The sequence below is a fragment of the Perca fluviatilis genome, chromosome 2, assembly GCF_010015445.1.
Source record: "Perca fluviatilis chromosome 2, GENO_Pfluv_1.0, whole genome shotgun sequence".
Lineage (NCBI taxonomy): Eukaryota > Metazoa > Chordata > Actinopteri > Perciformes > Percidae > Perca > Perca fluviatilis.
In genome coordinates, this window is record NC_053113.1 from 39,889,228 (window position 1) to 39,914,841 (window position 25,614).

Consider the following 25,614-nt stretch of genomic DNA (forward strand, 5'->3'; position numbering starts at 1 on the left):
AAGGGCTCACAGAATGACATAAGCAAACAATACGCTGATTCACATGTGGCTCACACAGCTTCCCAGCAATATAGCCCATACATATTCAGATCAGAAAACCAATGAAAGATCACTAATCCTCTAAACAAAAGAGCACGTATGCCTGCTTACAGAGCCCAGCCCTCAGACTGCAGCAGAGATGCCCACCTGCTACAGAGCCGGCAGCCAGGGCTGCCTAGGAGCTAAAATGGAGAAGCGTGTGGGCTGGTTCAGGAAGCATTATCAAGAATCAGAGCAGCAACAGTTGCTCTTACACAAGGCTGAAATAAAATGCTTTTCTTTACGTTTTCAGTGACAGATGAAGATGAATAAAAAAAAGAGAATACATCACACCAAAGAGGACTGGATGTATATTTACCAATGCACAGATGCTAGATGGGATGGAGTAATCAATTATTCATCTGCGCTCATCCCAGTCATTGTATTATTTAGGAATCCAGATGATGGAACAAACAAGATGAGAATGCAGAAATATTATATCATAAAAGGAAGTGAATAGCCAAGATTGTACTCACATGAATACCCAGCAGGAGGGAGTGGAGTGTCAGCATTGCAGGCCGTAGCAAAAGCTTCCCATTGTCAGTGTCCCAATCCTCTACAACAAAATCCACAGACCGGGCGACAGAAAGGAAAGGGCAGGGTCTGTCTGGGAGAAGAAGGGGACAGTAAGGAAGAGGAGAAGGGAAAGGAGGAGATTAGGGGAGTGGCTTACATGCAGCATTGGTTAGACGGCTGATGGGAGGAGTTGAAGAACCCAACGGCATATGGAGGGGGTAGGGAATATGCAAAAGAGTTCAAATCTCAGGAACTGACTGAGGGAGAGTCTGTCTGGTGCAAAGGGGTTTGGTGTCTTTAGATACCGCCCAGTTCCCTTAAAAGGACAAAGGATGCAGTTTATTACCTTTAAGCCTTGAACTGAGAGGGTGCAAAGAATTACTCGAGTACAAAGACACAAGGAATATACTTCTGAATAATAATAATAATCAGGCAATTTACCATGACTTTAGTTCAGTGATTGGAATGTTTCACAGCATGTTTTATGTTAAATCCTATGCCTCATACTGTAAGGCCCCCGTTTCTTGTATTTTTAACTGTAAAAAGGGAAACTGCTATGTAGAGTCGATGACGGAATGGACATGAGAGGGTGCAGGAGAAGGCAAAGACACAGGGGGTGTCCTGTTTGTTCTGGTATGGATGTTCCAGTTATCTGGGTGGAGTCCGGTGGTGGCGGTATAGGGGTTGGGATCAGGACACTTGATGAGTCTATTGGAATATGTAGGCTAATAATAAAGGCTGTGTGTAGAAGGGAGAAATGGAAGTGCAAGAAATGGGTATTCGAAGAACAAAGCAATTAGCCCACGCTACGGCTCAATGGATGGAGTTGGGGGATGGGTCAATAGATGCTCTAGGTAAAGATTAATGAGAAAGAGGATAACAGAAAGGCATGAATGAAAGAAAAGATGGCGACCTATTGTAATGGTTTATGCACTGTGTGAGGCTGCTGTGGAGGTGCAGGTGGTGGGGAGTATGTTGAGGGTGGGGCTTGGGGTGAGAGGAAAACACTGTCATCTCTGGGTTTTATTCTGCAATGTGGGGTTGCCATGGAGACTGCTTCCATCGTAGTTTAGTCAAGATGGCTGTTGCAGTCTGGCAGCAGCAGCAGCAGCAGAGAGCAGGTAATACAACACATACTGTAGGTACCGCTTACTGCCAGCACTGGGACTGAATAGCTGATAACATGGTTTGTAACATACTGAAGATGGAAGAATCCACATTTCTAACTATTTCATTAACATTTGTACATTATATAACAAATATAACATCATTACAATGGGTCAAATTTGCTAAGGCTGATTATTCTTTAATAGATTATCTCTTATTGAAAAATAACCATGGTTGCCTGTAGCAACGGACAGCTGCCAGGTCCTGGTAATAGAAACCAGAAAACATAATACAATCAAATCATAGACAGCGTGTTACAGCAGACGTATCAAATTTCTAACAATACAAATAATCATTATTACGGCCGGGGAGCTTTTCAATTTTAGTATGCTGTGTTATCACACGTTACAAACATTGTAGAGCTGTATGAATATGATGTTTCTATTTGTGACTATAAATGTGTAAATAAAGATATAAATACTCTTAGTTGGAGAGTAATTACCTTGACCCTTTACCTTACCTGGTTCTTATATACTAAAAATGGGTAATTATCATTTTATACAGGCTATGGTATTCATACATATTTATTTACAACTCTTTCTGATTCGACAGTTACAAAGAACAATTTGACAACTCACGATTCAGTGACAACACTATTTGTTTCTCTGTAATTTTGATAGCTATCCATCTTAGTCCTATAAATATCCAATGGCAAGAAAAATATAGAAAGCATTCAGATCACTCCAGGTGGTGTTTACATTAGAACAAAACTAAATAGGTCATATTCATTACCTCATTGTTACACTTCAGTCGGACAGCTGGACATAATCCTAAAAAGCTTAATATTGTAACGCTGGTGTCAACTGCTAAGAGATGCCAGTAGTCAAACTTATATTTTGAAATCCTAGATGGATTGACACAAGCTGTGGCCTCACTGACCCCTTGAATCTGATCCTAGCTAGCGGAAACATTGGGGCCGTTTCCTGGAGCAGTGTCCACACTGTAAATGCGGGGAGGCCGGTTCGCTTCCATCATAACAGGCCAGCAGGTGTTGGCCCTTCAAGCACAGTAATCTCTGCTCAAGTTAATTTGAGATCAGCACCTTTCACTTTGACACTGAGAGTCTGTGGGTCAGCTCTGCTCTGATACAGGCTGCCTTTAGTAACACTGACCCATTTAAGCTCAAAACAATGGCTGAATTGAGCAAGACCCTGAAAGCATTCTCAACCGTCTGCATTTTTGATGGGATTCTGTGACAACAACAGAGGGAAATAACAATATTGAGTAGCACAAGTAGTCTTTTATCAAAGTATCAAAAATAGCAACCAGGATTTTACACAGTCTGAATTCTCTCACGCTCATTGACTTTCTCAATACATTCTGCAAGGCTGTACAATCTCAATCCAGACAAAGAAAACACACTGTAAGTAATGTATCCAACTGATGAGGGAATATTATCATCAGACAAACGTTTTACAGTGTGTGGGCCCACAGTTCTTTGTTTACAAGGCAATGCACAGATTGCCTGGAAATCAACACCACCCATATTTTCTGAGCTAGATTACCATGTTACTGGTATATTCTGCCATCTAGTGGTACAACATGCACAATGGCCTTTCCTCAACCTTCCCTTCTCCAACTTTTCCTAAAACCGTCTCTCCTTCTCTTAACGACCTCATTATCAATTTACAAAGTAACATTAAATATAACACTACATACATCATCACCATGATAAGTTAATTACAAGTAACACTGCAGTCATATGTGCTTCCCTGACATGACATTGTACATGTTTCAAAGCCTATACACCAGACCCAGTGCCCTTGTGGGCAGTTTCCTTGCTGATCTGCTGTTTGCCTATGTCTCCAAGGCGTTTTAAAAAGCTAAAAAATAGTCCAGTGTTTTCAGTCTTAATCCATGTACTCTTGGGGGGAACACTTTCACTATTCCTCTGCACGTGGTTGCCGGTGGGCTCCAACGATTTACCCACTTCCTTTTGATCTACAAGACCTTCATCTGGAACATGGGTTACAGAAACATTTGGCTTGCTTTTCTTCTCTGCTGATGGAGAATTCTGCTCTGGAGCACCAGATTTTTCAATGTTGTGAGATACGTCAGTAAAGTCAAACACTTGTTCTGAGGGATTTTGTCCCGCACCCTCTGTTGGCACTGTCCCTTTTTCTCTTGCCGCAGAATTAGGAGTTCTGATTGGGGTTTTAGTGCACAGATTATCTTCCTCTTCCTTAGTTTTAGGGACTGCGGTAGAAAGAGTATGGCGGCGGTTAGGTTTTGAGGTGGATTGAGGATCGAGCAAAAATCGAACTAAATCCTGACTGGTTGGGTCTCCAGGATACTTCTCCGTGTCCTCATCGAAGGTGCGTTGACGAGGCAAAGTTTTAATTGGACCAGGAGATTTCTGATTCTCCAGAGAATAATCCCCGGATGAGACACTGCCACGGCTGTTCTGAAAGTGCAAAACCTTTTTAGATGCTTCGCGCAACTTTTGGGCCTCCTCTTCATTATTATCCTCCTCATTCCCATCAATGATGACTGAGAAAGATCTGCCTGAGGCGAAAATGCTGGTGGTCCTATGGGCTGGGTGTGCAGAACCTCTAGAGTCCTCTTTTCTGGACGTTTTCACCACCTCTTCATGAGGAATGACCCCTTTTGCCTTGTTGTCCTCGCTATTAGACTGGGCTTTCTTTTGTGAAGAGTTCTCTGTGAGTTCAACTGCTGAATTCCACTCTTTTCTGCCCATGTCCTCAGCTCTAAAAGAGCCTTCTCTTTTCTGATTTCCAGTGGGGAGGTTTGCCTGAGAGGTTATTTCTGATAGACTCCCGTTGTTGGGGCTGCCACTCGTGGGGCTTCCATGAGCGGATGAGGGCCATCCCGGTCTCCTCCGAGAGACACGTTTAGTAAGGAAGTTCTGTAGTACGGATTGCAATGCAACTTCATCCATTTCCTTGTCTCTACTGGAGCAGGTAGCTGTGGACCTGCGCTTGGTAACATTCTGCAACCGGTCTCTGTGTCTCCGCTGCACCTCTGCCTCCTCTCGAGCCTTGTTTTCCTGCAGAAAATCACATAGTTAATAGGGCTGCACCATTCAGAAAATGTCACGATTCAATATCAATTTTTAGGCTCAAGATTCGATTCAAAATCAATTTTCAATTCAAAAACGATCCATAGTATGTAAATGTAGTTACTTTTCCCATGTGATTGCAGTAGACATACAATTGAAAAAAATATTTTTGGGAATAGATTTTGAATCAGTAAAGCTTGAATCGCGATACGAATGTGAATCAACTTTTTTGCACACCCCTAATAGTTAATGGATCAAGCAAAGTACAGTACACAGGCTTACCTGCATGGCTCGCATAAATTTCTCACAAAAGGAGTTGAAAATGGAGCAGCACTCCTCCAGTTTGAACTTGTTTGGGGATTCACAGAAGTACTCTGCCACAGAGTCACTCACTGACTGCAATTGCTGAAGATCAATTTCTATTTCTGACAAGCAGACCTCAGCCTCCTGAATAGAGCCCAAATCAAAACATTAGAACATGTAATCACACACACGCACACAAAAAAAGAATCACATAAACTGGACTCGATTCCTCAACAAAAGGCTTCCTCACCTTTAAAAAATCACACATCTGTGCCTTGAGGTCTTCTTGCTTCAAGGTGTCTGCTTTGGCATCTTGGACCTTCTTCACCTGCTTTTCAAACTCTGCTTCAATTTCCCCTTTATTCATTCTAAGAATAAAAGAGATACATTCTGATGGTACAGCAAATAAAAGGGGGGTTCAAATATGCTGAGTGCCTGTGAAAGGGATTGCTTACCTTGCTGCAGCTTCAATGTGTTTGAGTTGGTCTGTAAAGTTAAGCAGCTCCACATCTGCCTTCTGAGCTTGCTGTGGTGAATATGAACGTTGGTATGAAAATCACATTTCACAAACATACGTATCTTAAGATACAGAAAAACAGACTCTACATTGCAATCAGATCAAAGTAATAAAAGCTACTTGCCATCACGACATAATGCATAAGATTCATTCCGGGTTTGTTTGCTTTGGTGTCCACTAACTTCAACAGAGAAGCCATTCGGAAGCCAATTGCACTGCCTGCATAGCCACCCTGAGATCAAATTAATAAAATGAGGCTCGGAGATGCACAAACACATAGGAAAGTCACCCATGACTCCACTATCCCATAATATACACTCACAGCATTCATGTAATTTCCAGTCTTCAGTACCAGGCGGATGACAGAATGGAGATGATCAGACTCCAACAGCTCTAAAAGAAGACACACATGGTGAAGTCTAAGTCTAAATTGGTTTACGACTCTATTTTTGCTCAAAATCTGTTACGAGTCTTATTAAAAATCCAGGGTGGTGATGGCGCAGTGGATATGACACATGCCTGTGGTGTGGGAGACCTGGGTTCAATTCTCCCTGCGATACATCAACTGATGTGTCCCTGAGCAAGGCACTTAACCCCTAGTTGCTCCAGAGGTGTGTGACCTCTGACATATATAGCAACTGTAAGTCGCTTTGGATAAAAGCATCAGCTAAATGACATGTTATGTAAAAAAAACAAGCATTACCTTTTCCAGCTGCTGTCAGAGTGGATATGGATTCTTTCATTTCATGCATGAGGGGGAAAAATTCCTCTTTGAGCACCAAGCTGCTGAGACGCTCTCCATAACTAACAGACACAGGGTTTCCATCATTAGTAAACTACCACTGACATTTAACAAATGCAATACATGGAATTGCATTCAGGGAGCTCACCTGGGAATCTTGACCAGCATTAGCATGAACAGATCTGCTTCTGGGAGAGAAAAGTGGTCGCCCTTAAAACGGAGCAGCTGCTTCTCCTGCCGAAACAAAAGCACAACTCTTAAAACCAGATTGTGTTTCATGAGGTAAAATTACAAGCAACAAGGTATACATCAGACGCATTGAAAAAACTTTAAGCAGCCGTCACAAGTACCTCTTCTTCATCTGGCAGCAGCTTGCACAGCTCCTTCAGTTTCCCAGAACCAAAACTGAGACCACTTCCTGATTTAATTTCGTCAATCATGACTTTTACAGGCCTGTGGAGTGAGGTGGAGGGACAGACAGGGTTCAGATCTTGAGTCACTAATTATCTTGACGCTTTTGTTAAGGGTTAGGACTTCTCATGAGCAATGTGTGTCTAAGTTAATACCGCACTTTTGCTTCTTTGAAAAAGTTGGGCCGCCCAACATGCCTCAACCTGCTCAAATAGCTTTACAAAATAGCAACACATCTGATGTCAATACCCAGAAAAACACGTGCTGTACAGGATATTCCAACGATTGAATATCCTTTACCAAGAAACATATTTGGAGCAGAGGATAACAAAAACGTATAAACATGTTTGGAGACAAATATACTAGTCAGAAGCACGGAATAGTTAGAGGAATAAGTTAATGCATATGTTGTTTTGCTGTTGCTGAAATCTGGGCAAATGATTGAGGCCATCATTGATAGTTTTATACTATTTATTTCCATTTCCTGTTAGATCTGTTTCATATGCCAAATAGCCTTAGGCAATACATTTACATAACCTCTCATTATTTTTTGTCACAGGGAGGTAACCTGTTGGAGCTGTAGAACAGTGTCGATCAGACCTGCCAGGACATGTTGGCCTCTGCGCTAGCTGTGCCATTGTTGTCCTCAGGGAGAGCGGTGGAGACAACTCAGAGGAATCAGAAGAGCGCTGCGCACAAAGTTCAAATTATTTCAACTTTGACCTCGTTGCCGCTGACCTTTCAAGACGCATCCAATGAGATAAAGATGTAGCCAGAAGCGATGATGACGTATACCCGCGCTGCACTTGGCCTCTTAAGTGTCTAGTGCACTATGCTCAGCGCCCAACCTCGCAGTTTTACCACTGATCATGTGTAGGCGGCCTCATGCGGTCATGTTCCAGAGTAATTTGCCTGCCTCATCCTGTGTTATTGTACAGTGGGACGTGACGAAATAATTGTGCAAAACCCATCACACCTTAAGAGTACTACCACTGACTCACCGCTTGAATTGCTTCAGGAAAATTCCCATGTTCATGCTTCTCTTGGAGCTGAGGATGGAAACCTGGGAAGGAACACAGAAAGACCTGGATATAATCAGCTAGTCATTTGCTAAGATAATTACACTATTGGTTTCACTACTGGCTTGGGTGGTGTCTTTTGTGTCAGCTTTCCAAGCAGAAGCTGATTCCAAAGGTTAAGGATTCTTTGAGTTGATTGTATTGAACAATCCAGACAAAGATACCTGTTTGTATCAGGGATACATTTTCTCAGAATCTCTTGGGAAATGGGACATAGGTCAAAGTAAACATTAGAACACTTGTGTTAGACGACACAGACTGATCTACAAAAGCAATGACAGTGAAGGTTATGAATAGATATGGTCTGTTTTAAGACTTGCCTTTAAATTAATGGCAATAACTGCAGTTTATTATATACCGTAGCTTGAATAACGAGCACAAGTAGGCTACTTTACAGAAAAGTGCTGAGTGAGGACCCAACTATACCATCCTTTAGCAAACAGAAATGAAGAATAATGAGACTCCACCCTTGTACAGAGTGATTCTAAATCAATACAATGTTCCCAAGACACATTATTAATGTTCTGGCAATACAATTTACAAATAAATTATTTTTCTACTACTACAAAAGGGAAGAGTTTAAAAAAGCGATGTTTCTAAAATATCATTATAGTCCCACTCCCTAAAACTCACATGGAATTTATGACATATTTGGAATGAGCTCAACAGAGGAGATCTACATCTGATACAGTTCGCCGTTAGTACAGGTTTTTAGGTGTACACATTGTTTCCTGTTTATCTCAACCACATACCTAAAATGAATAATCAATCCAGGTCTACAGGAGTTGAGATATGGAATCTCAGCATTACACAACAAATACTGTATACCAAACATTTCAATCTAGTGCTACAAACCCTTGGGGTTAAAGTGTTACTCTGATTCAGCTAAGTGTGACGCCTGTGTCCCGTGGCTGGAGAACTCACCATTACCCCTCCTGAGGCGGCAGTTGGCTGGCCCCTCAGACTCTGGCGGTTCAGGGCCTTGAGTTGTTGCTGGCCCTGCTTGTTGCTGAACAGCTCCTCCATGTGATCAGTGTCCAGCTCGTACTCCCCATCAGTCTTATCTGCTGTCCAGATGTTGTGCTTTCCTATCACACTGTGTTGAGGAAGGGTTTCCCAGTTGAAATTGCGCATCGTGGAGCGCCGGAGCGCTCCCCTGGCAATGAGGCCCGAGCCATGTAGGGATGGAGGGAGGCCAAGGGCTGGAGGTGGAGGTGGTGGAGGAGGTGGCGGGGGTGGAGGGGGCGGTGGAGGAGGCGGTGGAGGACCTCCTGGTTGCATCTTTTGTCAAAGAGCTCTCAGCAGGTTTGGGATGCGGTCATGGTCTCAGTCACACACACACACAGACGGAGTTTAAGTCTGTAAGGAATTTGCAGTAAAATATAAGCCGTTCTAAATGACTTGTTTTTATAGGATTGTGATGCAGCAGTTGTGTTGGAGGGGACTTGTCCAAAATGTCGTCCGTTAGGATGATGCATTCAGACTGAAAGAAACAGAACAGGGTGGAGACAATTACAAATCCCATGTAGTCTATGACTGTAAGCAACAGTGATTAGCAATGGATTACTATTCACTTTCTCGACAGCTGAATAAATGACTGTAGTAGTGCTTCAAAGGGTTGTCAAAACATTATAATAATCTATGATACACAGCGATGGGAAGTAACAAAGTACAAATACTTTGTTACTGTACTCTAGTAGATTTTTCAGATATTTTTACTTTACTATTTATTTTTGTGCAGACTTTTTACTTTAACTCCTTACATTTTAACACAAATATCGGTACTTTATACTTCTTACATTTTACAAAATTGGCTCGTTACTTTAGTTTCAAATCATTTCAGTGGAGTTACCGTTATTATTTTTCGCGTCATCAATACCGAATTCAATCTAACTGGATGGGAATATACGTTGCACTTGACGCACCACTACAAGACGACTCGACAGATTCAGCGGCATTCATTCGTGGAAAATCATTGCGGCTTGATAGCGGTAACGTTAGCACATGTGTAGTATGGACGGCGACACGATTGAAAATGAAGAAAACGGAGATCCCAGAGATTTGGCAGACAAGCAGCAAGACATTCCCAATCATCCATGGCCTTATCTAAGAGAGATGTTTGACATAGTAGGCATCAAGAATGACTCCTGGCCAATGTACTGCATTACTCTAAAAGTATGGGGAACTTCTTAATTAATGTCTGTTTAGTAATTCCTATGTTATTCTTGATTTTCTTTCCAGAAGCCATATTTGAGCACATGTAGATTCCTTTAAATGTTAAGGGGAAGATTAAAAAAAGAGAACTGAATTCATATCTTGCTACTCAGTCAGGATCTTATTAACCTGGAGTCCCAGTCTCTGTCACAATAATCATATATGTGATGTTTTAGGCCTATTGGCAGACATCCATTTAAAATGTAGGCAATGGCATATAAAGAGCCTTTTCTCCACTGAAGTTTCTCAGCTTGCACTCTAGTAACATTTGTGTGGTCCAGGTGGTTGTCATTCGCAAGGTTACTTTTACTTGTATACTTTAAGTACATTTCCAAGCCTGTACTTTGTTACCTTTACTTGAGTAAAGAAGTTAAATCAGTAGGCTACTTCTACTTTTACCAGAGTATTTTTTAACACGTATCTGTACTTCTACTTGTGTACGGGAAGTGAGTATACTTTTGCCATCTCTAATGATACACTTTGGAATCACAATGCAGAAGCTAATCCAAATCTATCACACAATTTACATGTTATTTTGGCACTTTAGGAGGTAGGCTACTACACAGAAATCGTTATTGAGCATAGATGCCTGTTTGGCAAAAACATTAATAAAGATACATAATTTTAAATAATAAAAGCTAGCTTGTAAAAAGTCTGGTGTTCAATTCGGCATCCAGCTAACCTGACCCACCTTAATCTATAAACTACTAAAACCGCCATTTGTTACAGCGTTTGCTAATATACTAACATCATTATCAGATAAGGAACAGGAGGTCAAAACTTACCTTTGTGTTAGACTCAGATGCTGCCTCATTTTCCTGCGTGTCGCCGTCTTCGTCCTATTCGTCCGTTGTCGTGTTGAAACTTCCCCCAGCATAAAGTAGAGCGTGACGACAGCTCGGGACAGCGCGAGAGAAGGGTGTCGAAACTACCTGCGTGGAAAGGACACGCCCTGCCCAGGTTAGAACACGGCCACCCCGGCCGCTCACACCTCTGCAGGCAGCAGGAGGGACTGGAGGTTAGGCTCGGTCCGTGCTGAGGCGCTCCTCCCGGCGTGTCGGCTGGAGTTTGTGGCCTCGCTGTGTTTTTCTGTCCGGCTGTCATGAAGTGTGCAGTCCACTGTTTAGACCCTTCCAGCGTGATAATGAAAAATTGATTTCTTAAAATGGCGTTTGAAGTAGTAGTCTAAGCATTTAGCACGTCACTTGTATCCTACCGTTAAAAACTTAAGTCAGTTTAAGAGCACTCGCGTGCTGGACTTTCTTACTGTTTTTCTTTTGACAGCAGAAATATAGTAGGCTCCAGCAAATAAATAGACTAGGCCTACATGGCAAGTAATTAGTATGCGCAAAAAGTTCAAAAACAGGCCTACTTTGGTTAAACATTAAGCCATTTGACCAGCTCACACAATGTCATGTGTTTGAATGTGGTCTGGTGGTCAGACTGGCCTGTAAAAGCAAGCACTTCAACTCTGCGCCAGAAATGATAAGTCATTATGATAGCTGTTAATAACCGAAATGCATTTGTATGCAAATATTTTGGTCCTCACAATCAAATAGCCTACTGGACTCCTCATCTGCAGCAGCCATGCAACAAAAGGAGGATGCGGGAAGAAATGTCTGCCTTCATTTTTGAGTCAGTTATTTGCCATTTTTGACAAATATATTAGCTTTGTGCCAAGTATTGCAAAGGCAGGCCATTTTAATAAACTTATGTTAACCATTTGGGGTTTTAGAGTATTTTTCAGACACAGATCATTTTGGCATGCTCATAGCCTAGTCATCAGTAGGCTACTGTGTAGGATACATGTGCTCAGTATTTTCAATGTAGTTTTAGAAATGTGCTGGAATTTGTGAAAAAAAACATTAGTCTGGCCTTACCCATTGGTGAGCCGTTTTGGTCAATTAACAAGCACAAACTTTCATCTGCGCCATTGTTTTATAGCCTAGCCTACAGCTAAAATGTCTGTTGTTTTGGGAATTAGGCCTACACAGGTGTAGCTAATTGACAAAATATTGGCTTTTTACTCACGAAGGTTGAATTACACTTCCAGTAACGCCCGGTTGTCATCTGCAGCAGGGGCCGTTGCTAATCGTTTTCTTTATGTTGTAACCATATACTGTTAAACTCGATTTTTTTTAAAAACCGGCTCCACACTACTCCGGTGTTATCGAGTAATAGGCCTACCGAAACTATTCGGCATGTGAATAGATGCTAACAGGCCACAGAGGGCGGAGTTTCCCAGGGTTGGCGCTGTCGCTGCCTACCTGCTGCCTGAGTTATGTTTTATCAAATTTTTTTTTTGGCAGGGGATAGGCCTACACTGTGAAGTGTAAATTATAAGGTTTCTGTTCTGTCAATATTTTTGTCATGCTTGTATGGTAAAAACATGTGATGCTATACATGACCAATGTATTCAGAGCTCTCCACCCCAGAGTTAATGCAGAGCCATTAGATCTAGCCTGAAACTAAATCAGAGAGGCCAAGATACACACCGCAGTTAAAATGCATACAGTAGGCCACAGGATGGGATGGGTTTCTGTCAAACCCATCAAGTCTACGGTTGACAAAGTATTTTTATACAAGGTCTACAGTACCTGTATGGGCGACAGCTTGAACTGAGCTGGTAATGTTTTCTGGTACTGCTTTTTATAGTAAGTTAGTTAAGTGTGAATAGAGCATGTTCTTATCTCCATATTGCATTTCTGACTTAATTTCACTGAGTTTTTAGTGGGTGAACTTTGCTGATGACCCCCATCACCAAGGTGCAATAAGAAGAAATTGCTGCCAAAATCACAAACAGTTTAGTGATCAACATACTTCAATGTACCTTCCTACAGTAACCTGAACTACACTTTCAAATAATGAAATAAGATAAGTAATGGAAAGCTTATTTGAAAGCTGTTTGAGAAATCAGATTGTATTATGTACATATGGTGCTATACGTTTAACATATAGGCTACGTTCAGACTGCAGGCAAAAGTGGCCTAAATCAGATTTTTTTTGGGTCAAGTGACCAGGTCAGACTTCTTCAGAAGTAGTGTGAACACTCAAATCTTGCCCAGATCTGATTTTTTCAAATCGGATTTAGACTACTTCTGCATGCAGTCCTGAATCAGACCCAGGTCAGATTTCTTTTCAACGCAGCCGCAGTGTGAACAACCGAGGCGGATTTAATGCAACTTTTACGTTAATCTATGACATTTGTCACAATTATGCACCGGTGTGAGTTAGCCCTATAGACACAGACAGTAAAATTTAAAACTTGACTAGGGTTAAAACATGAAGAACAGTGAGTGGAGCAAGTCAATGGAGGGAGCGGGAGGTGTTAGACCTAATTAGTGTATGGGGAGATACTTAATCAAAACTAGAAGGATCATACCATAACCGCTCCATTTTTGAAAAAATAGCAAACGAAATTGAAGAACAGGGACACAGGAGAACGTGGCAGCAGTGTAATAAATAATAAGTAAGCGAAAATGCTTACTTTCTCCATAACCTCCCTAACTTTAGTGCAACAGCGTGCTGCGTCTGTTGTCACGGTTATTGTTCTTTTGCGCATGCAGGTCAGTTCGAAACCGCAAGCAGTTCACACTGGAATCTGATATAGGCCACATTTTAAAAAGGTAAAAATCGGATCTGAGCAAAAAAAAAAAAAATCTGAATTAAGCATTAAGACTTGCGGTGTGAACGTAGCCATATTGTCAGTTGTTTTCTGAGCTTCCCATATGAACAGACAGATGTGTGTCGACAGCACAGTTAAGTGAAACAAAACATCCAGCACATTTTATTGGAAATGCAGAACAAGACAATCGCCTGACTACAATTTAAAAGAAATGTACACAACATACAGTGTTATGTCACAAACCGGTAAATAAATAACAGAATAAGAAAAAAAATGTACTCATACATTCTGTCCTTGAAGAAACACCGAAAAGTGTATTTTAACCTAGAGTGCATGTGGCATCACATGTATCCGGTGTTTCCATGGCTGTTTTAAAAATTGGGACTCTAAAGGCCGTTTTATGCTTCTGCGTCAAATCGACGGCGTAGCCCCGCAGACCCGCACGTCGCAGTGACGCACGTCGCTCGGCCGTGGCTTGGTAGCGTTGCATTTCCCACGACTCATTTCCTGGTTCTCCTTCTCCATAAACAACATGAAATCAAGGAGAGGGTTAACTTCTCCTGCTCCAGATCTCCCACCGAGGTCAGAAAGAACAGGGGAGACACTTTAGTTCTCTCACTAGGACTCCAGAGTCACTACTCGCTCCACAGCTAATCGCTGTCACTCTCTCACTTCTCCCTCGCTCTATCACCCACTCCCCACACACACACAAACACACGCTGCCTCGACGCACACACCAGGGCACAAGTATAAACATCAGGCCACTTACGTAGGCTACGTAAAGCTCTGCATGGAGCCTCCGCAGAACCATAAATCAAGCTTTAGGAGTCCCAACAGCGGGTTTTTTTTTATTGCGCACTGGCGCCTCATATTAATACATAGTCAACCAATGACTGGCTGTGTGTTGCATTTTGATTTCTTTATGATAGTTGAGATGTTTTTATTTCTCAACGAAGCATACAACATATGGAGTTTAACATCTGTTTTCAGGCTCGTTTCCATGTGTAAACAAGACAGATATTGAGAACTGTGCTGGATTCACAGGAACATAACTGAAAGTACTCAAAATTTAGGAGATCAAACTAATTATGGATTGTATACTAGGTTAAAGAAAATTACTATATATATATATATATATATATATATATATATATATTCCCTTCTATGCATTGTAAACTGACCATTCAGGCAAGAAAACCACAAGGCCATATGCTATATCCTGATTTTGATTTAATTCTGTAAAACTAAATTTGAAGAATATGGTTCAGTTGTGTATACCCAAGAGAAATAATAAATACAATTTCAGGGGATATTTCATAATTTTTTTTTAACATCATCCCACTAATTAGCTAATCTGATTTGTGATATATATCGCTTTAGACAACATTAAGAAACGACTAAATAATGCATGTGCAAAACTGCCAAGGGGTCTCTCCACAATAGTAGACTATACTGTACATAAATAATACGTGATGTTCATGTAAATGATTGTGCTACCTAAAGAATGAGTAACAAAAGGTCATTTTGTGAATTAACAAGAAAATATAAATACAACTGAAACTGTTGTACCGTCTATGCAATACGTAAAACATTACAAAATCAAAAATCTCATGTTTTTCATTATCGCTGGTCGCAATTGATCCTACAATATACTCTTTTTATACATTTCACTCTTGTCCATCTAAGCACAATGCCAAGTTCTTCAGTGACCAGCGTGTCCCTGCACATCTCAAACAGCTGCACCCCAAGCGCTCTTTACTGCTCCTCCAGCCAGGATGGCTTGTCTGATCCCGGGGGCTTTAACTTAACATTGAACTGTATTAGAGTTTGTTCCAACTGCTCCTGGTTGCCAGCAAAGTAAGCTGAGATAGCATTGTGGAAGAGAAGCAGCTGCTTGTGCATAACCTTCACCTAGAAGAAAAAAAAAAAAAGAAGAGGGACATTCTGCCATTACAAACACAGTTTCAAGTGTTTACAGGAAATGGATGCCCATGGACATCTTTTAATGAGCCCATGGATATCTATTCAAGCCATGTTTCGACACGAGGGTTCTGGGGTCCCCAAAACCATTTTGAAGGAACTAGAAAGTTCCATCAGCCTGTTGTTGTCTGCGTTCCCTCCGCAGTCTAAAGACCTGTGAATATTAGGCAAGTTAGAGCGCTTTCCCACGTTATTCGGTAGGGCGACTATAACGAGAGGGAGATTACGATGTGTTGTGACACAGACAATGAGTGAGGTATGGTCATAATAAACTAAGATTACCATCCCTTAAACCATATATAAGTCCGTAAATTGTGTGCAAGGTTGAAATTGCAGGCTAGTAAATAAATGCACTGTATTTTTGTTCACTTCCTATATTTGGGTCGGATTGCATTCTCACCTGAAGTGAACCCAACTCTAGTCAATGACAAATTGGAATGCATCCCAACAATGTCTATCTGTTCTAAATATAATTTACTAACTTGCTGATTTTTTCCTCATTCAGAATGCTATCCAAAATCAATTTTGAGTGGGTCTTTTTTAAAGCAGTAACTAAACACCTTCCTGAAGAGCAGTGTTTTACTGGTTCTCACTGGTTCTAGTTTCAAGTCTGTTTCACCCCCGACCACACCCAGCATCCCTGGTGCCGGTGGTTGGGTGTGGTCAGAGGTGTGTGCACTGTTGTTGTGTATCTGTACACAATCCCAACAGTGATGCCATGGGGTCCAGTGGAGATCAGCAAAAGCAAGATTTCAGGAGGTATTAAAGGGGTCATATTATACTTTTCCGTGTTTTCTGTCATATCTACAATGTTATAAAGTTGGATTTTCACGTTAAACGTGGCCAAAACTTCAAATAATGAGGTAAACGTATTTTAGACAAATCCCTGTGAGCTGAAACGTTCAGATTTCCAACTAATCTGACAGTTTTTTCTACTCTTTGCTAAGTGTTATGCAACTCTAAGCCTGCCTGCTATGATTGGTCATCTGCTCCAAGTAGGCAGGACTGGAGTGGCATTTGGTTTTTTTTTAAATACATATTATTATTATTATTATTATTTTTTTTTTTAAATATGTCATCTTGGCTGCCAGTGTCTTACATTCTCCCTTATTCCCGGGTCACATTACTCCTGAAACATGTTCTGTTCGTAGTATTGGATTGAAAAGCCTTTATTTTGACTGTAGAAATTGTTGCTATATTCTATTAAGTATCCACTGCTAACTACAGTAGCTACATGGCTAACGGCAGTAAATATTGTCATCTGGGCTGCAAATGTTGTTAAATTCTCCCCAATTCCGGGTCGCATTACTGCTGAAACATGTCCGATTGGGTAGTGTTTGGTTCAGAAGCCTTTATCTGCGATTTTTGACGGTAGAAAGTGCTGCTTCGTTCCACTACATTCTAACGTTAGCATATTGCTAACTATTAAGCAGCTACATGCTAACACGACCTAGCTGTAATCTTGGCCTATGCTGGTCATTTCTCCGGGTGAATACAGGTGCAGCAGCCATGGGCAGTATGAGAAAAGTGTTTTTAACATTAAAGCATGTAAACATGTTCTAGTACAAACACAAAATGCAAGTATAATCCTGAAAATGCTAGTTGCCCTTTAAGTTACTCTTTAATTTTGCGGACATTTTGAAAGAAAACAGAAAAATGTAAACCACAGACCTTGTTTTCCTCCAGGAATTTGAGCTTGATGGTGACGTCACTACGCAGCCTTTCATATTTGTCTCTGTGGATCTGGTAATCATGCTGAGCCATCTCAATGCGGACCATGGTAGCTGCATCCCGAGGGCCCAAACTCAACTCCTCCAGATCAGACCGATAGGCATCAAACTCAAGTCTGCACGCAAAAAACAACATTCAGGCTGTCACAGACTCTCATTCCCTAGGTGTTCACCATACAGGAATTCAGTTCATATTCCACAACTCCACACAGGATGTCAGGGTTTGTTACCTTGCGTTTTCATACAGCTTAATGGTCAACAGAGTATCCTCCATTGTTTTGTTGACCAGGGTGTCGATACTGGACACAAAGAAACTGATGGCACCAAGCAGAGCCTCGCCATTCTTACACAGCAGCTTTTGTGTTTCTGCGTTATACCCAAACTCGTCCTGCAGAGAAACACATAAGTTTTACCTGCTGACGTCGATTCCATGTGACATCACACAGGGAGCTTACTGTACAGTACCTGCAACTCTGGGGACTTCTGGCTGAGGTCTGTGAAGGTGTCTCCTAAAGCCTGTTGTGTCTGCACCATGCTTTGAAAATGACTGGTGAGTGCAGTGGCCAGTCTTAGGATGTGTTCGTATTTGTTCTTGGTCTCTCTCAACACGTCAATCTGAGCTTCCAGTTCCAGGTCTACGGTTCGTGAACCTCGGCCAAACCTCTCGGAGAACATCTGCTTTGTACACTGCATGGTGGATATGGACAGAGATTACAATAGACCCAGCGTTAGGGTTGCACGATACTGACAAAATGTGATATTGCGATATCGATATTAAGTTAAATATTTTTAAACATTTAAAATTATTAAACGTATGGGAAAACGCATCAAAATAGATTCATAATAAATAAAACAAATTTTTTTAAAAAAAAGTTTTTTTTAAACCCCCCCCCCCTTTTGCTTTTATACCACAAAAAAAAAAAAAAAAAAACCCTTTCCAAAAAAAAAACTTTTTTTTTTTTTTTTTATTTTTTTAATTTTTTAAAAAAACCCAACTGGTTGGACAGTATAAAATATATAAATAAGGACCATGTCTATAGAACAGGACATGTTCTACTGGTTGGACAGTATAAAATATATAAATAAGGACCATGTCTACAGAACAGGACATGTTCTACTGGTTGGACAGTATAAAATATATAAATAAGGACCATGTCCACAGAACAGGACATATTTTACTGGTTGGAAAGTATAAAATATATAAATAAGGACCATGTCCACAGAACAGGACATATTTTACTGGTTGGACAGTATAAAATATATAAATAAGGACCATGTCTATAGAACAGGACATGTTTTACTGGTTGGACAGTATAAAATATATAAATAAGGACCATGTCTATAGAACAGGACATATTTTACTGGTTGGACAGTATAAAATATATAAATAAGGACCATGTCTACAGAACAGGACATGTTTTACTGGTTGGACAGTATAAAATATATAAATAAGGACCATGTCTACAGGACAGGACATGTTTTACTGGTTGGACAGTATAAAATATATAAATAAGGACCATGTCTACAGGACATGTACTGGTTGTACAATATAAAAACAGTAAATAAAGAGCATGTCTACAGAACAGGACATATTAGAAACAATAAATATAAAAAAAATATCGCATACTTATCGCGACACTTTCAATATAATATTGCGCAACGTGATATTGCGATAACTATATTGAGTCGATATATGATGCGCCCCTACCCAGCGTCAAGAGAATCTGATGAACTTGTTCTGGTAGCACAAGAACATGTAGTCTGATCGACTTAAAAACGCATGTGGAAGTGGTCAGTGGTAATACAGGCAATATACTTAAAGCTGCGATAGGCAGTATATTTTTGGTGTCACTGGGCAAAGATTCCATGACAACCTTTCAGCATATTGTTATTCAATTCGTCCGAGAGAAAACTAGACTTCTGCACCTCCACTTGGCTCTGTTGTCAGGCTTTAGAATAATCTAGCCTTGACGGGAGACTTTGGACAATCACTGGTCACTTCACACACACACAAAAAAAAAAAAAAAAAAAACAGAGAGAGAGAGAGAGAGAGAGACTATTGGCTGCAGGAAGACATCTCACTCTACTTTTTTCCCCCCACTTTCTACCTACTGCAGCTGATATATACATATATATACAGCTAAACCTGATATAGTAAAAATAGGGATACACTTTATACCAAAGGATACCCACAATGTCCACATGCATTTTAAATGTCATACACAATACACGAGTTTATGCGGGTAAAGGCCGTCACACACCGGGGGCGTGACGAACAAACGACATGAAAATGAGAAATAATCTGCTACGAATATTTCGCAACAAAACCATTCATATCATAGATTTTCGGATATTCATGGCAGCTCATCTACTGTGTCGGTGGCACAGTTTGAGTTCCTTTTGGAGACGCTGCTGAAGAGAGGCAGAAAGTGACTGGAGAAGCTTTGTGTAGCAGACAGGAGAGAGATATCGGAGCAGAGGAGGATTAACAGCTGTGAAGATATCAAATAAATGTACAGTAGCTAGAGTCTGCAGTTTGAGCACAAACAAATGCTGCCTTTGTTAAGGTTGAAAGGAGTAATAAAGTTTGCCGTCTGTGCCATAGGAAAGTAAATAATGGACACAGCGACGCCATATACTTCAACGGAGACCAGTGAAGTCACTTTTCCGGTGATGGCTGAGCGTTACTGAGCAGCCTCCAACTGAGCTCAAAGACGTAGATGTGACGTGAGCAACCTGTCTGAAAGTTGGAAGTCTTCTGGTAGCTGTGCCAAGAGAAATCTCAATCATTCCCTATCTTATAGAGACGGAGAGTGTAGGTATGTAAGGAGATAACATAGGCACAGGCTAATTATTGTTAACTAACATGCTAGTTAACATTAGTAATTCAACTTAAACAGCTAATGTAAGTCCAAACTGCCTGCGAGCTCCTCCTGTACTGTACGGTAATTTTTCTACTGTGTGACAGAAAGTCACGTGGTTATGACCCAATCGTTAGCCTATTGTTATAAAAGCGTCTGCTACGGAGCCATAACGTGAGATACAAGGTAATGGAGCCTTTTATACATTGTCGTGTTTCTTTAGAAATAAACAATGGACAAAAAGAGTCTTTAAACGCTTCAGATGTAAAGTTAGTCACTGTCGAAGTGGCGTCCAAATGAATGGCCGTCAATGGGATGCTAACGGGAGGTGACGGTTTGTTAGCCTAAAAATCGCTTTCCGGATGCTCGCTTACCCCCTCGGTCTGTACAGTGGCAGTCTATGGTTCGGACAGCAGACTCTATGTTGTATTATGATCCTCAATTGTGGATCCTCCAAGTGATTGGTTGAGGTCTTTATTCGCATTGCGAAAGCTCCGAAAAATCGACCGTGTTTAAAAAAAAAAAAAAAAAAAGATCTTGCTTTATCGGTGCGTAATATTCACATTCTGTGAGAAAATACTCGTGAACAAAAAAAATATCACATTGACGTGCAAATCAATCGCACGAAAAAAAAACGTCCCCGGGGTGTAAAGACCTTAGTGCAAAGAGTGATGAAAGGAAGAACATATCCATTTCATCAGCTTATGGCAACGTTTAAAAACAAAGGATCTACACACAGCGCACAATACCTTATACGTGTTGATGCCCCATTTCTTTACACTGTCCAATTTCTCCACTGCCACACCACGAGAAACTTCTTCAGTGGAATTACCAGTGTTATTGTTCGACGACCCTAACAGAGGGAAAAAAAGAACAGTATACACTCCAATGCATGATATCCTGTCAAAGTTTACATGGCAGAGGTTTCAGAAATTGCATGGGCCATGACAATGAGTGAGGACGGTGTGGACATAGTGATGAGCCTGGTGATACCTGGATGCTGGTCTGGGTGTTGGGCAAGTCGACTGGTTGCAGATTGGCTGTTAGGCAAGCCAACGCCCCTGGATTTCATGCGAATGTCTGAAATGAGCGTGATGATGATGATGATGAAGAGTGAGGAGGAGAAAAGGGCATAGAGTGAAATATGTGTCAAAAAAAGTGTGGCAGTAAGATATGCAGGTGAACAGCAGAGTACTGTATGTAAACTGAAAGAAAAATGTTAGGCTCTGTGGTGGAGGATACATGATAAGTTGGAGTTAAATGGCTTTTTATAAATAACCCACCATGCAGGTTTCTCATGCAGAAGAAAGGGATTTATAAAAAGATGAAAATGGAATAAATGGGATGCGCGGAACAACCCAAAAATGGCAAAACAGTCATCCAAAGTGCATTTTACAGTACAAAAGAGGACATGGTTATTAGACAATACAACATTTAAAGTATATAGACAGCCCTATAAGTATCAGGTTAGTGCACCCCTAATTTTTAAAACTGCCAAAACATTTCTTGTTGCTGAAGCTGTGAGTTGAAGAGGTACAAGCAAGGTTGCATACAACGCCCTAGGTCAAGCAATATCAAAACGTCTGATACGGGCCATAGACCAACATATGACGGTTAACTTAGAAACCAAAAAAAAAAGGGTGGTCAGAATGCACAGCCACCTGGTCCGGGTGCAGGGGCTCGTCTTCTGTCCAGATACTCAGGGTTGAAGCGAACTGCAGGCCCTATGGGATACGGATGTTTGTAACGTGAACCAGGAGCCGAGAGGTCAGCAACTCTCACATCAAAATACAAGGAGGAAGAGCTCTCGCTATGGTTTCTTAAAAGGGTATTAGGTATCGACCTCTTTCAGTGAAGGATTGCAACAACATTGACAGATCTCTGGCACAGCGCATTGCAGTCTGCACGGCCTGTTGGGGGGGGGGAGGGGGCACAAACTGTGTCCGTAAGAATAAACAAAGTAAAACCTGTAAAAGATGGCAATCAGGTTTTCTAACCATACCTTTGATGGTGCTGGTGGGAATGATGCCCCCTGCAGGTCCTCCATAACCTCCTGAGACAATGCTGGTTTCATTCAGGTTGGGTCCAGACACCATCACCTGCTGCAAATCCTGATGGATTCACAACAACATATTGTTAATAAGTATGGTTTTGAAGAAGGCATTAACGATTATCACATTTGAGGGCCCAGACACTTTATCTACATCACTCATCAACTTAAAGTATCTCTCATCCAAAATTGTTGATATTATAAATAGGTGTACAAGTTGCCATGTTCCAAAATTAAAATATGAAACGACGCTTTGCGTTTAAATGTAAAGAAGCAATGCAGTTTTTTGGGGGTCATATTTTCTCAACTGAAACTAAGTGATCCAAGTCAACCTGCACAAGGAACATACTACACCACACCAACAAATCTACACTACAGTTATGCATATTGTCATGCAAGCGCATGTGACGTAAGCATCCTATCCCCAATTAATGTCAAGCGTACTCACTCTCCATGCCCTCAACGCACCATTCCCAGTTGCAGGTATGGATGGTGATATTGGTATAGCTACAGTACGTTACATAGCTGCAGGCCTGTGTATGGTTAGATAACAGCTGGCCTAACCAGCCTCAGTCCTAGACTGTGCTATAATGTGAAAAGGGATAGAGAACCACAAACTGAGCACAAAATGCCAAAAACAGATTTAGTAAAATGACACAGTCAGTGAGACGATGAGAGACCATGTGACTAACTGACCTGCTCCAGGCTGTCATCCTCTGGCAGAGTCCCTGTGTCTCCGTTGCTGTTAATGGGGATCTCCATGGTGGCAGCCTTGCTCATAATACTGTCTGCCATCATTTAATCTCTGCAAGACAGCACCAAACCCTGACACGTAAGGATGTTATCATTTTTGCAGTGTGACAACATGATAATCACACAGCGTTCTAGTACACACCGACACAAAAGAAACAGCTTGCTTACATTGATGCTAACGCGGCTGGCTAATCTCAGCGGTGCTGATGTGGCCGCTAGTGAGCTAACGTTACTACTTGACAGCTAGCTTCCTCACCACTGAAGCAAACCTCAAGTCCAGTCGTCCGAAGGAGAAACAAGCCGTTGTTTGCACAGACAGCAGCCTTGAAATACAAAATAAGTTCAACGGAAAAGCACCGTTGTTTTTTTTTAATTATTATTAAATGCTAAATCCATGATTTTTCTCCCTGCAACGTTCACGTTATCTGCCTGCTTCCATGTAATTCAGCCAGAAAATCCCTGCATCCAGCCAAGCTAACAGCTTTAGTAGTATCATTTCGAAATAAAAGTTTGTGTTACTTTTATTCTACTGCAAGTCACACGGCTGGCTTTTAAAAGCAAATCACTTCGTGTAAAAGCTATAATGTATACTGTTTAGTGGGTGTTCTTTGACAAACGAGAGGCTGGAAGGGTATGCTGTGAATTGATGCTCTTATTTTGAAGGATAATATTATCGTAGCATCACCCTCCCACGCTCCGTCTTCCACGTAGTGCAGTGCTGACGTAGCTGTAGCTTTATCCCTGCTTACTGCTGGCTGCATGGCTGCAGTCGTAGCTGTCATGCTACTGCTATCCTGCTCCTGTCCTGAAGATGTCGCTAACAGCTCGCTGACTAGTGAAAAGAAAAGCTGACATGTCAAACACACAGCAACTCTCCATCAGTAACTCAATTAAGGCGCTGGCCCCTCAAATGTTGTGAGTATTAATCATTAGAAGGCAGGTTGTTGCGTACTGCCTGTTACATTGATTGCCGTATCTCTTGAAATCAAACTGTATAAATACAGTCGTTTGTTTTTAGATGTGAAAGGCCTCGAGATAGACCTCACCCTAGTAAACTGACCACACTTCCAATTATTTGCCTCATTTGTTTCAATCAGGGATGCGAGGGGAGTGCACATGGTTTCCAAATGTAGAGGTTTTGCAGTAATTACTCCAGGTCTGAACAGAGAACCAGGCCCTCACACCCACCCCCCAATGTATTCCTACAGTGAAATAGATAATTATCCTTGATGTTCTAATTTTCTACAAGAGACATATTTTCCAAACATCTAAAGTCTCATGTTGAGAACCCACCCCCTTCTTAATTCTTCATCACCGTCCTCCTGCTTTTTCCTCAGGCTTCTGCATTGCATCCCAAAGATCAAAGACAACAAAATGGCAAATGATGAAGCTGGGCTAGTCATGTTTCCCCCTTAATCAACAAATCAACATGTCAAAGGTTATTTGACTGGCATGATATGTGTTCTGCTTTTGATCCTTGATCCTATCAAAATTCATAGAGTATAATGTCGGACTGCTGCACCTTATACAAACATAACTAAGTTGTATGTTTACATTCTCAATCATCCAGTTTATAAGATATCTTGAAGTATGTAGAAGCAGCAAAGTAGAATCTAAAAGTCAAAGCAATGTGCTTTTCGGATTATCGAAAAAGTTGCAAAATGTTTCCCGTCGCGACAAGCTTGTCCACTTGCCACTACAATTGGCCAGGTGTGAGGAGGTAAGACAGTATGCAGGTTTTTAAACTCTACTTCCATTCCTTTTTGAATGTGCAAACGAGTGCAACACCATGAATACCTTTGAGAAAAGACTATCCCACGGTATGCACTGTTATTTTCATTTGAACTATTGGCTGAAGATCGCAAAGAAACAAGCAACGGATGCCTGAATTTGTCCATCATGCAGGCTTCAACAGAAATGAATGGGAGACTGAGCAAATTTTTACGTTGAAGTCACATTTTAACAAAAGTTTACATGCCTGACCTGCTGAGAATCAGATGTCCATTTGTCTTCTACATCAGGGGTGTTAAACTCAACTTCACTAAGGGCCAGACTGGAAAATGAGAATCACATCAAGAGCCAGACATGTATAGTTAATTGACATCCTATTATTTAAGTCAAATATTTTGACTGTATTATTGCATGTCTCATTTAGCTTTCTCACTTATAATTTGGGCCTCATAAAGCCCCCCAAAAATTGGCAAAGATCCTTAGACATCATAGAAAAAAAGCGACAAAATAAGCTATTGAAATAAGCTCAAAAAAGATGGAAAAGGCGACAACAACGTTGGATAAGGGTAAAAAACTTCGAAAAAAACATTGAAAAAAGCGCCACAAACATCGGAAAATTGACAAAAACTTAAGAAAAAGTGACCAAAACTAGTTGGGCCAAAATGTATTGTGAACCTAAATTGATATGCGGGCCGGATCAAAATCTGCCAGGGGGGCTGGGATTCTGGAATTGATAACAGTTGGTGTATCAAATCAAATTGTGTATGTAACAGTGTCAATGTAACAATGTCTAATTATCTTACTTATATCAGTATGTTTTGTTGAGGACACCAGTCCA

General features: G+C 41.1%; 3 protein-coding genes across 12 annotated transcripts in view; all 3 read right to left on the minus strand.

Moving 5' to 3' along the window:
• LOC120546419 (tripartite motif-containing protein 3-like) overlaps nucleotides 1-12,220 on the minus strand; it is a 33,040-nt gene extending 20,820 nt beyond the window's left edge. For 2 of the 4 annotated variants that reach the window (XM_039781376.1, XM_039781347.1), the window contains exon 1: nucleotides 555-828. The gene's annotated coding sequence lies outside the window, so the exon portion shown is untranslated. Of the gene's footprint in view, nucleotides 1-554; nucleotides 829-12,077 lie in introns of those variants that run through there. The other 2 variants (XM_039781361.1, XM_039781355.1) reach the window with 2 other exon arrangements.
• Nucleotides 2,982-12,024, minus strand: LOC120546408 (FH2 domain-containing protein 1-like). Its single transcript, XM_039781336.1, has 13 exons — nucleotides 11,927-12,024; nucleotides 10,832-11,176; nucleotides 8,757-9,315; nucleotides 7,755-7,816; nucleotides 6,693-6,795; nucleotides 6,491-6,576; nucleotides 6,304-6,404; nucleotides 5,923-5,993; nucleotides 5,725-5,832; nucleotides 5,539-5,609; nucleotides 5,334-5,451; nucleotides 5,063-5,227; nucleotides 2,982-4,768 (listed from the first exon to the last, which is right to left on the minus strand). The coding sequence occupies exons 3-13, from the start codon at nucleotides 9,111-9,113 to the stop codon at nucleotides 3,503-3,505; spliced, it is 2,508 nt and encodes an 835-aa protein (XP_039637270.1). The 5' UTR covers nucleotides 9,114-9,315; nucleotides 10,832-11,176; nucleotides 11,927-12,024; the 3' UTR covers nucleotides 2,982-3,502.
• Nucleotides 12,221-14,884: 2,664 nt separating the features above from the next.
• Nucleotides 14,885-23,533, minus strand: LOC120546558 (arfaptin-2-like). 7 transcript variants are annotated; one of them, XM_039781555.1, is made up of 10 exons: nucleotides 23,302-23,533; nucleotides 22,989-23,097; nucleotides 22,245-22,353; nucleotides 21,904-21,966; nucleotides 21,236-21,322; nucleotides 20,992-21,095; nucleotides 17,847-18,068; nucleotides 17,612-17,769; nucleotides 17,323-17,497; nucleotides 14,885-15,582 (listed from the first exon to the last, which is right to left on the minus strand). In XM_039781555.1, exons 2-10 carry the CDS (start codon nucleotides 23,088-23,090, stop codon nucleotides 15,427-15,429), a joined length of 1,176 nt encoding a protein of 391 aa, XP_039637489.1. In that variant the 5' UTR covers nucleotides 23,091-23,097; nucleotides 23,302-23,533; the 3' UTR covers nucleotides 14,885-15,426. The 7 variants fall into 7 exon arrangements, with proteins under 7 accessions (XP_039637489.1, XP_039637485.1, XP_039637497.1 ...); XM_039781551.1 differs by having other exon boundaries at nucleotides 23,214-23,533; XM_039781563.1 differs by lacking the exon at nucleotides 21,904-21,966 and having other exon boundaries at nucleotides 23,214-23,531.
• Nucleotides 23,534-25,614: the final 2,081 nt, after the last annotated feature.

What these genes read in the sequence shown, in the direction of transcription:
- LOC120546408 (XM_039781336.1), bottom strand. Translation starts at nt 9,113, where the DNA reads ATGCAACCAGGAGGTCCTCCACCGCCTCCTCCACCGCCCCCTCCACCC. An exon ending in TTCCTGAAGCAATTCAAGCG is followed by an intron (nt 6,796 to 7,754) that starts GTGAGTCAGTGG and finishes CTCACTCCACAG; the next exon opens with GCCTGTAAAAGTCATGATTG. An exon ending in TGCTGCCAGATGAAGAAGAG is followed by an intron (nt 6,577 to 6,692) that starts GTACTTGTGACG and finishes TTGTTTCGGCAG; the next exon opens with GAGAAGCAGCTGCTCCGTTT.
- LOC120546558 (XM_039781555.1), bottom strand. Translation starts at nt 23,090, where the DNA reads ATGATGGCAGACAGTATTATGAGCAAGGCTGCCACCATGGAGATCCCC. An exon ending in AGGATGACAGCCTGGAGCAG is followed by an intron (nt 22,354 to 22,988) that starts GTCAGTTAGTCA and finishes TGAATCCATCAG; the next exon opens with GATTTGCAGCAGGTGATGGT. An exon ending in AATTCCTGGAGGAAAACAAG is followed by an intron (nt 15,583 to 17,322) that starts GTCTGTGGTTTA and finishes TTTTTCTTCTAG; the next exon opens with GTGAAGGTTATGCACAAGCA.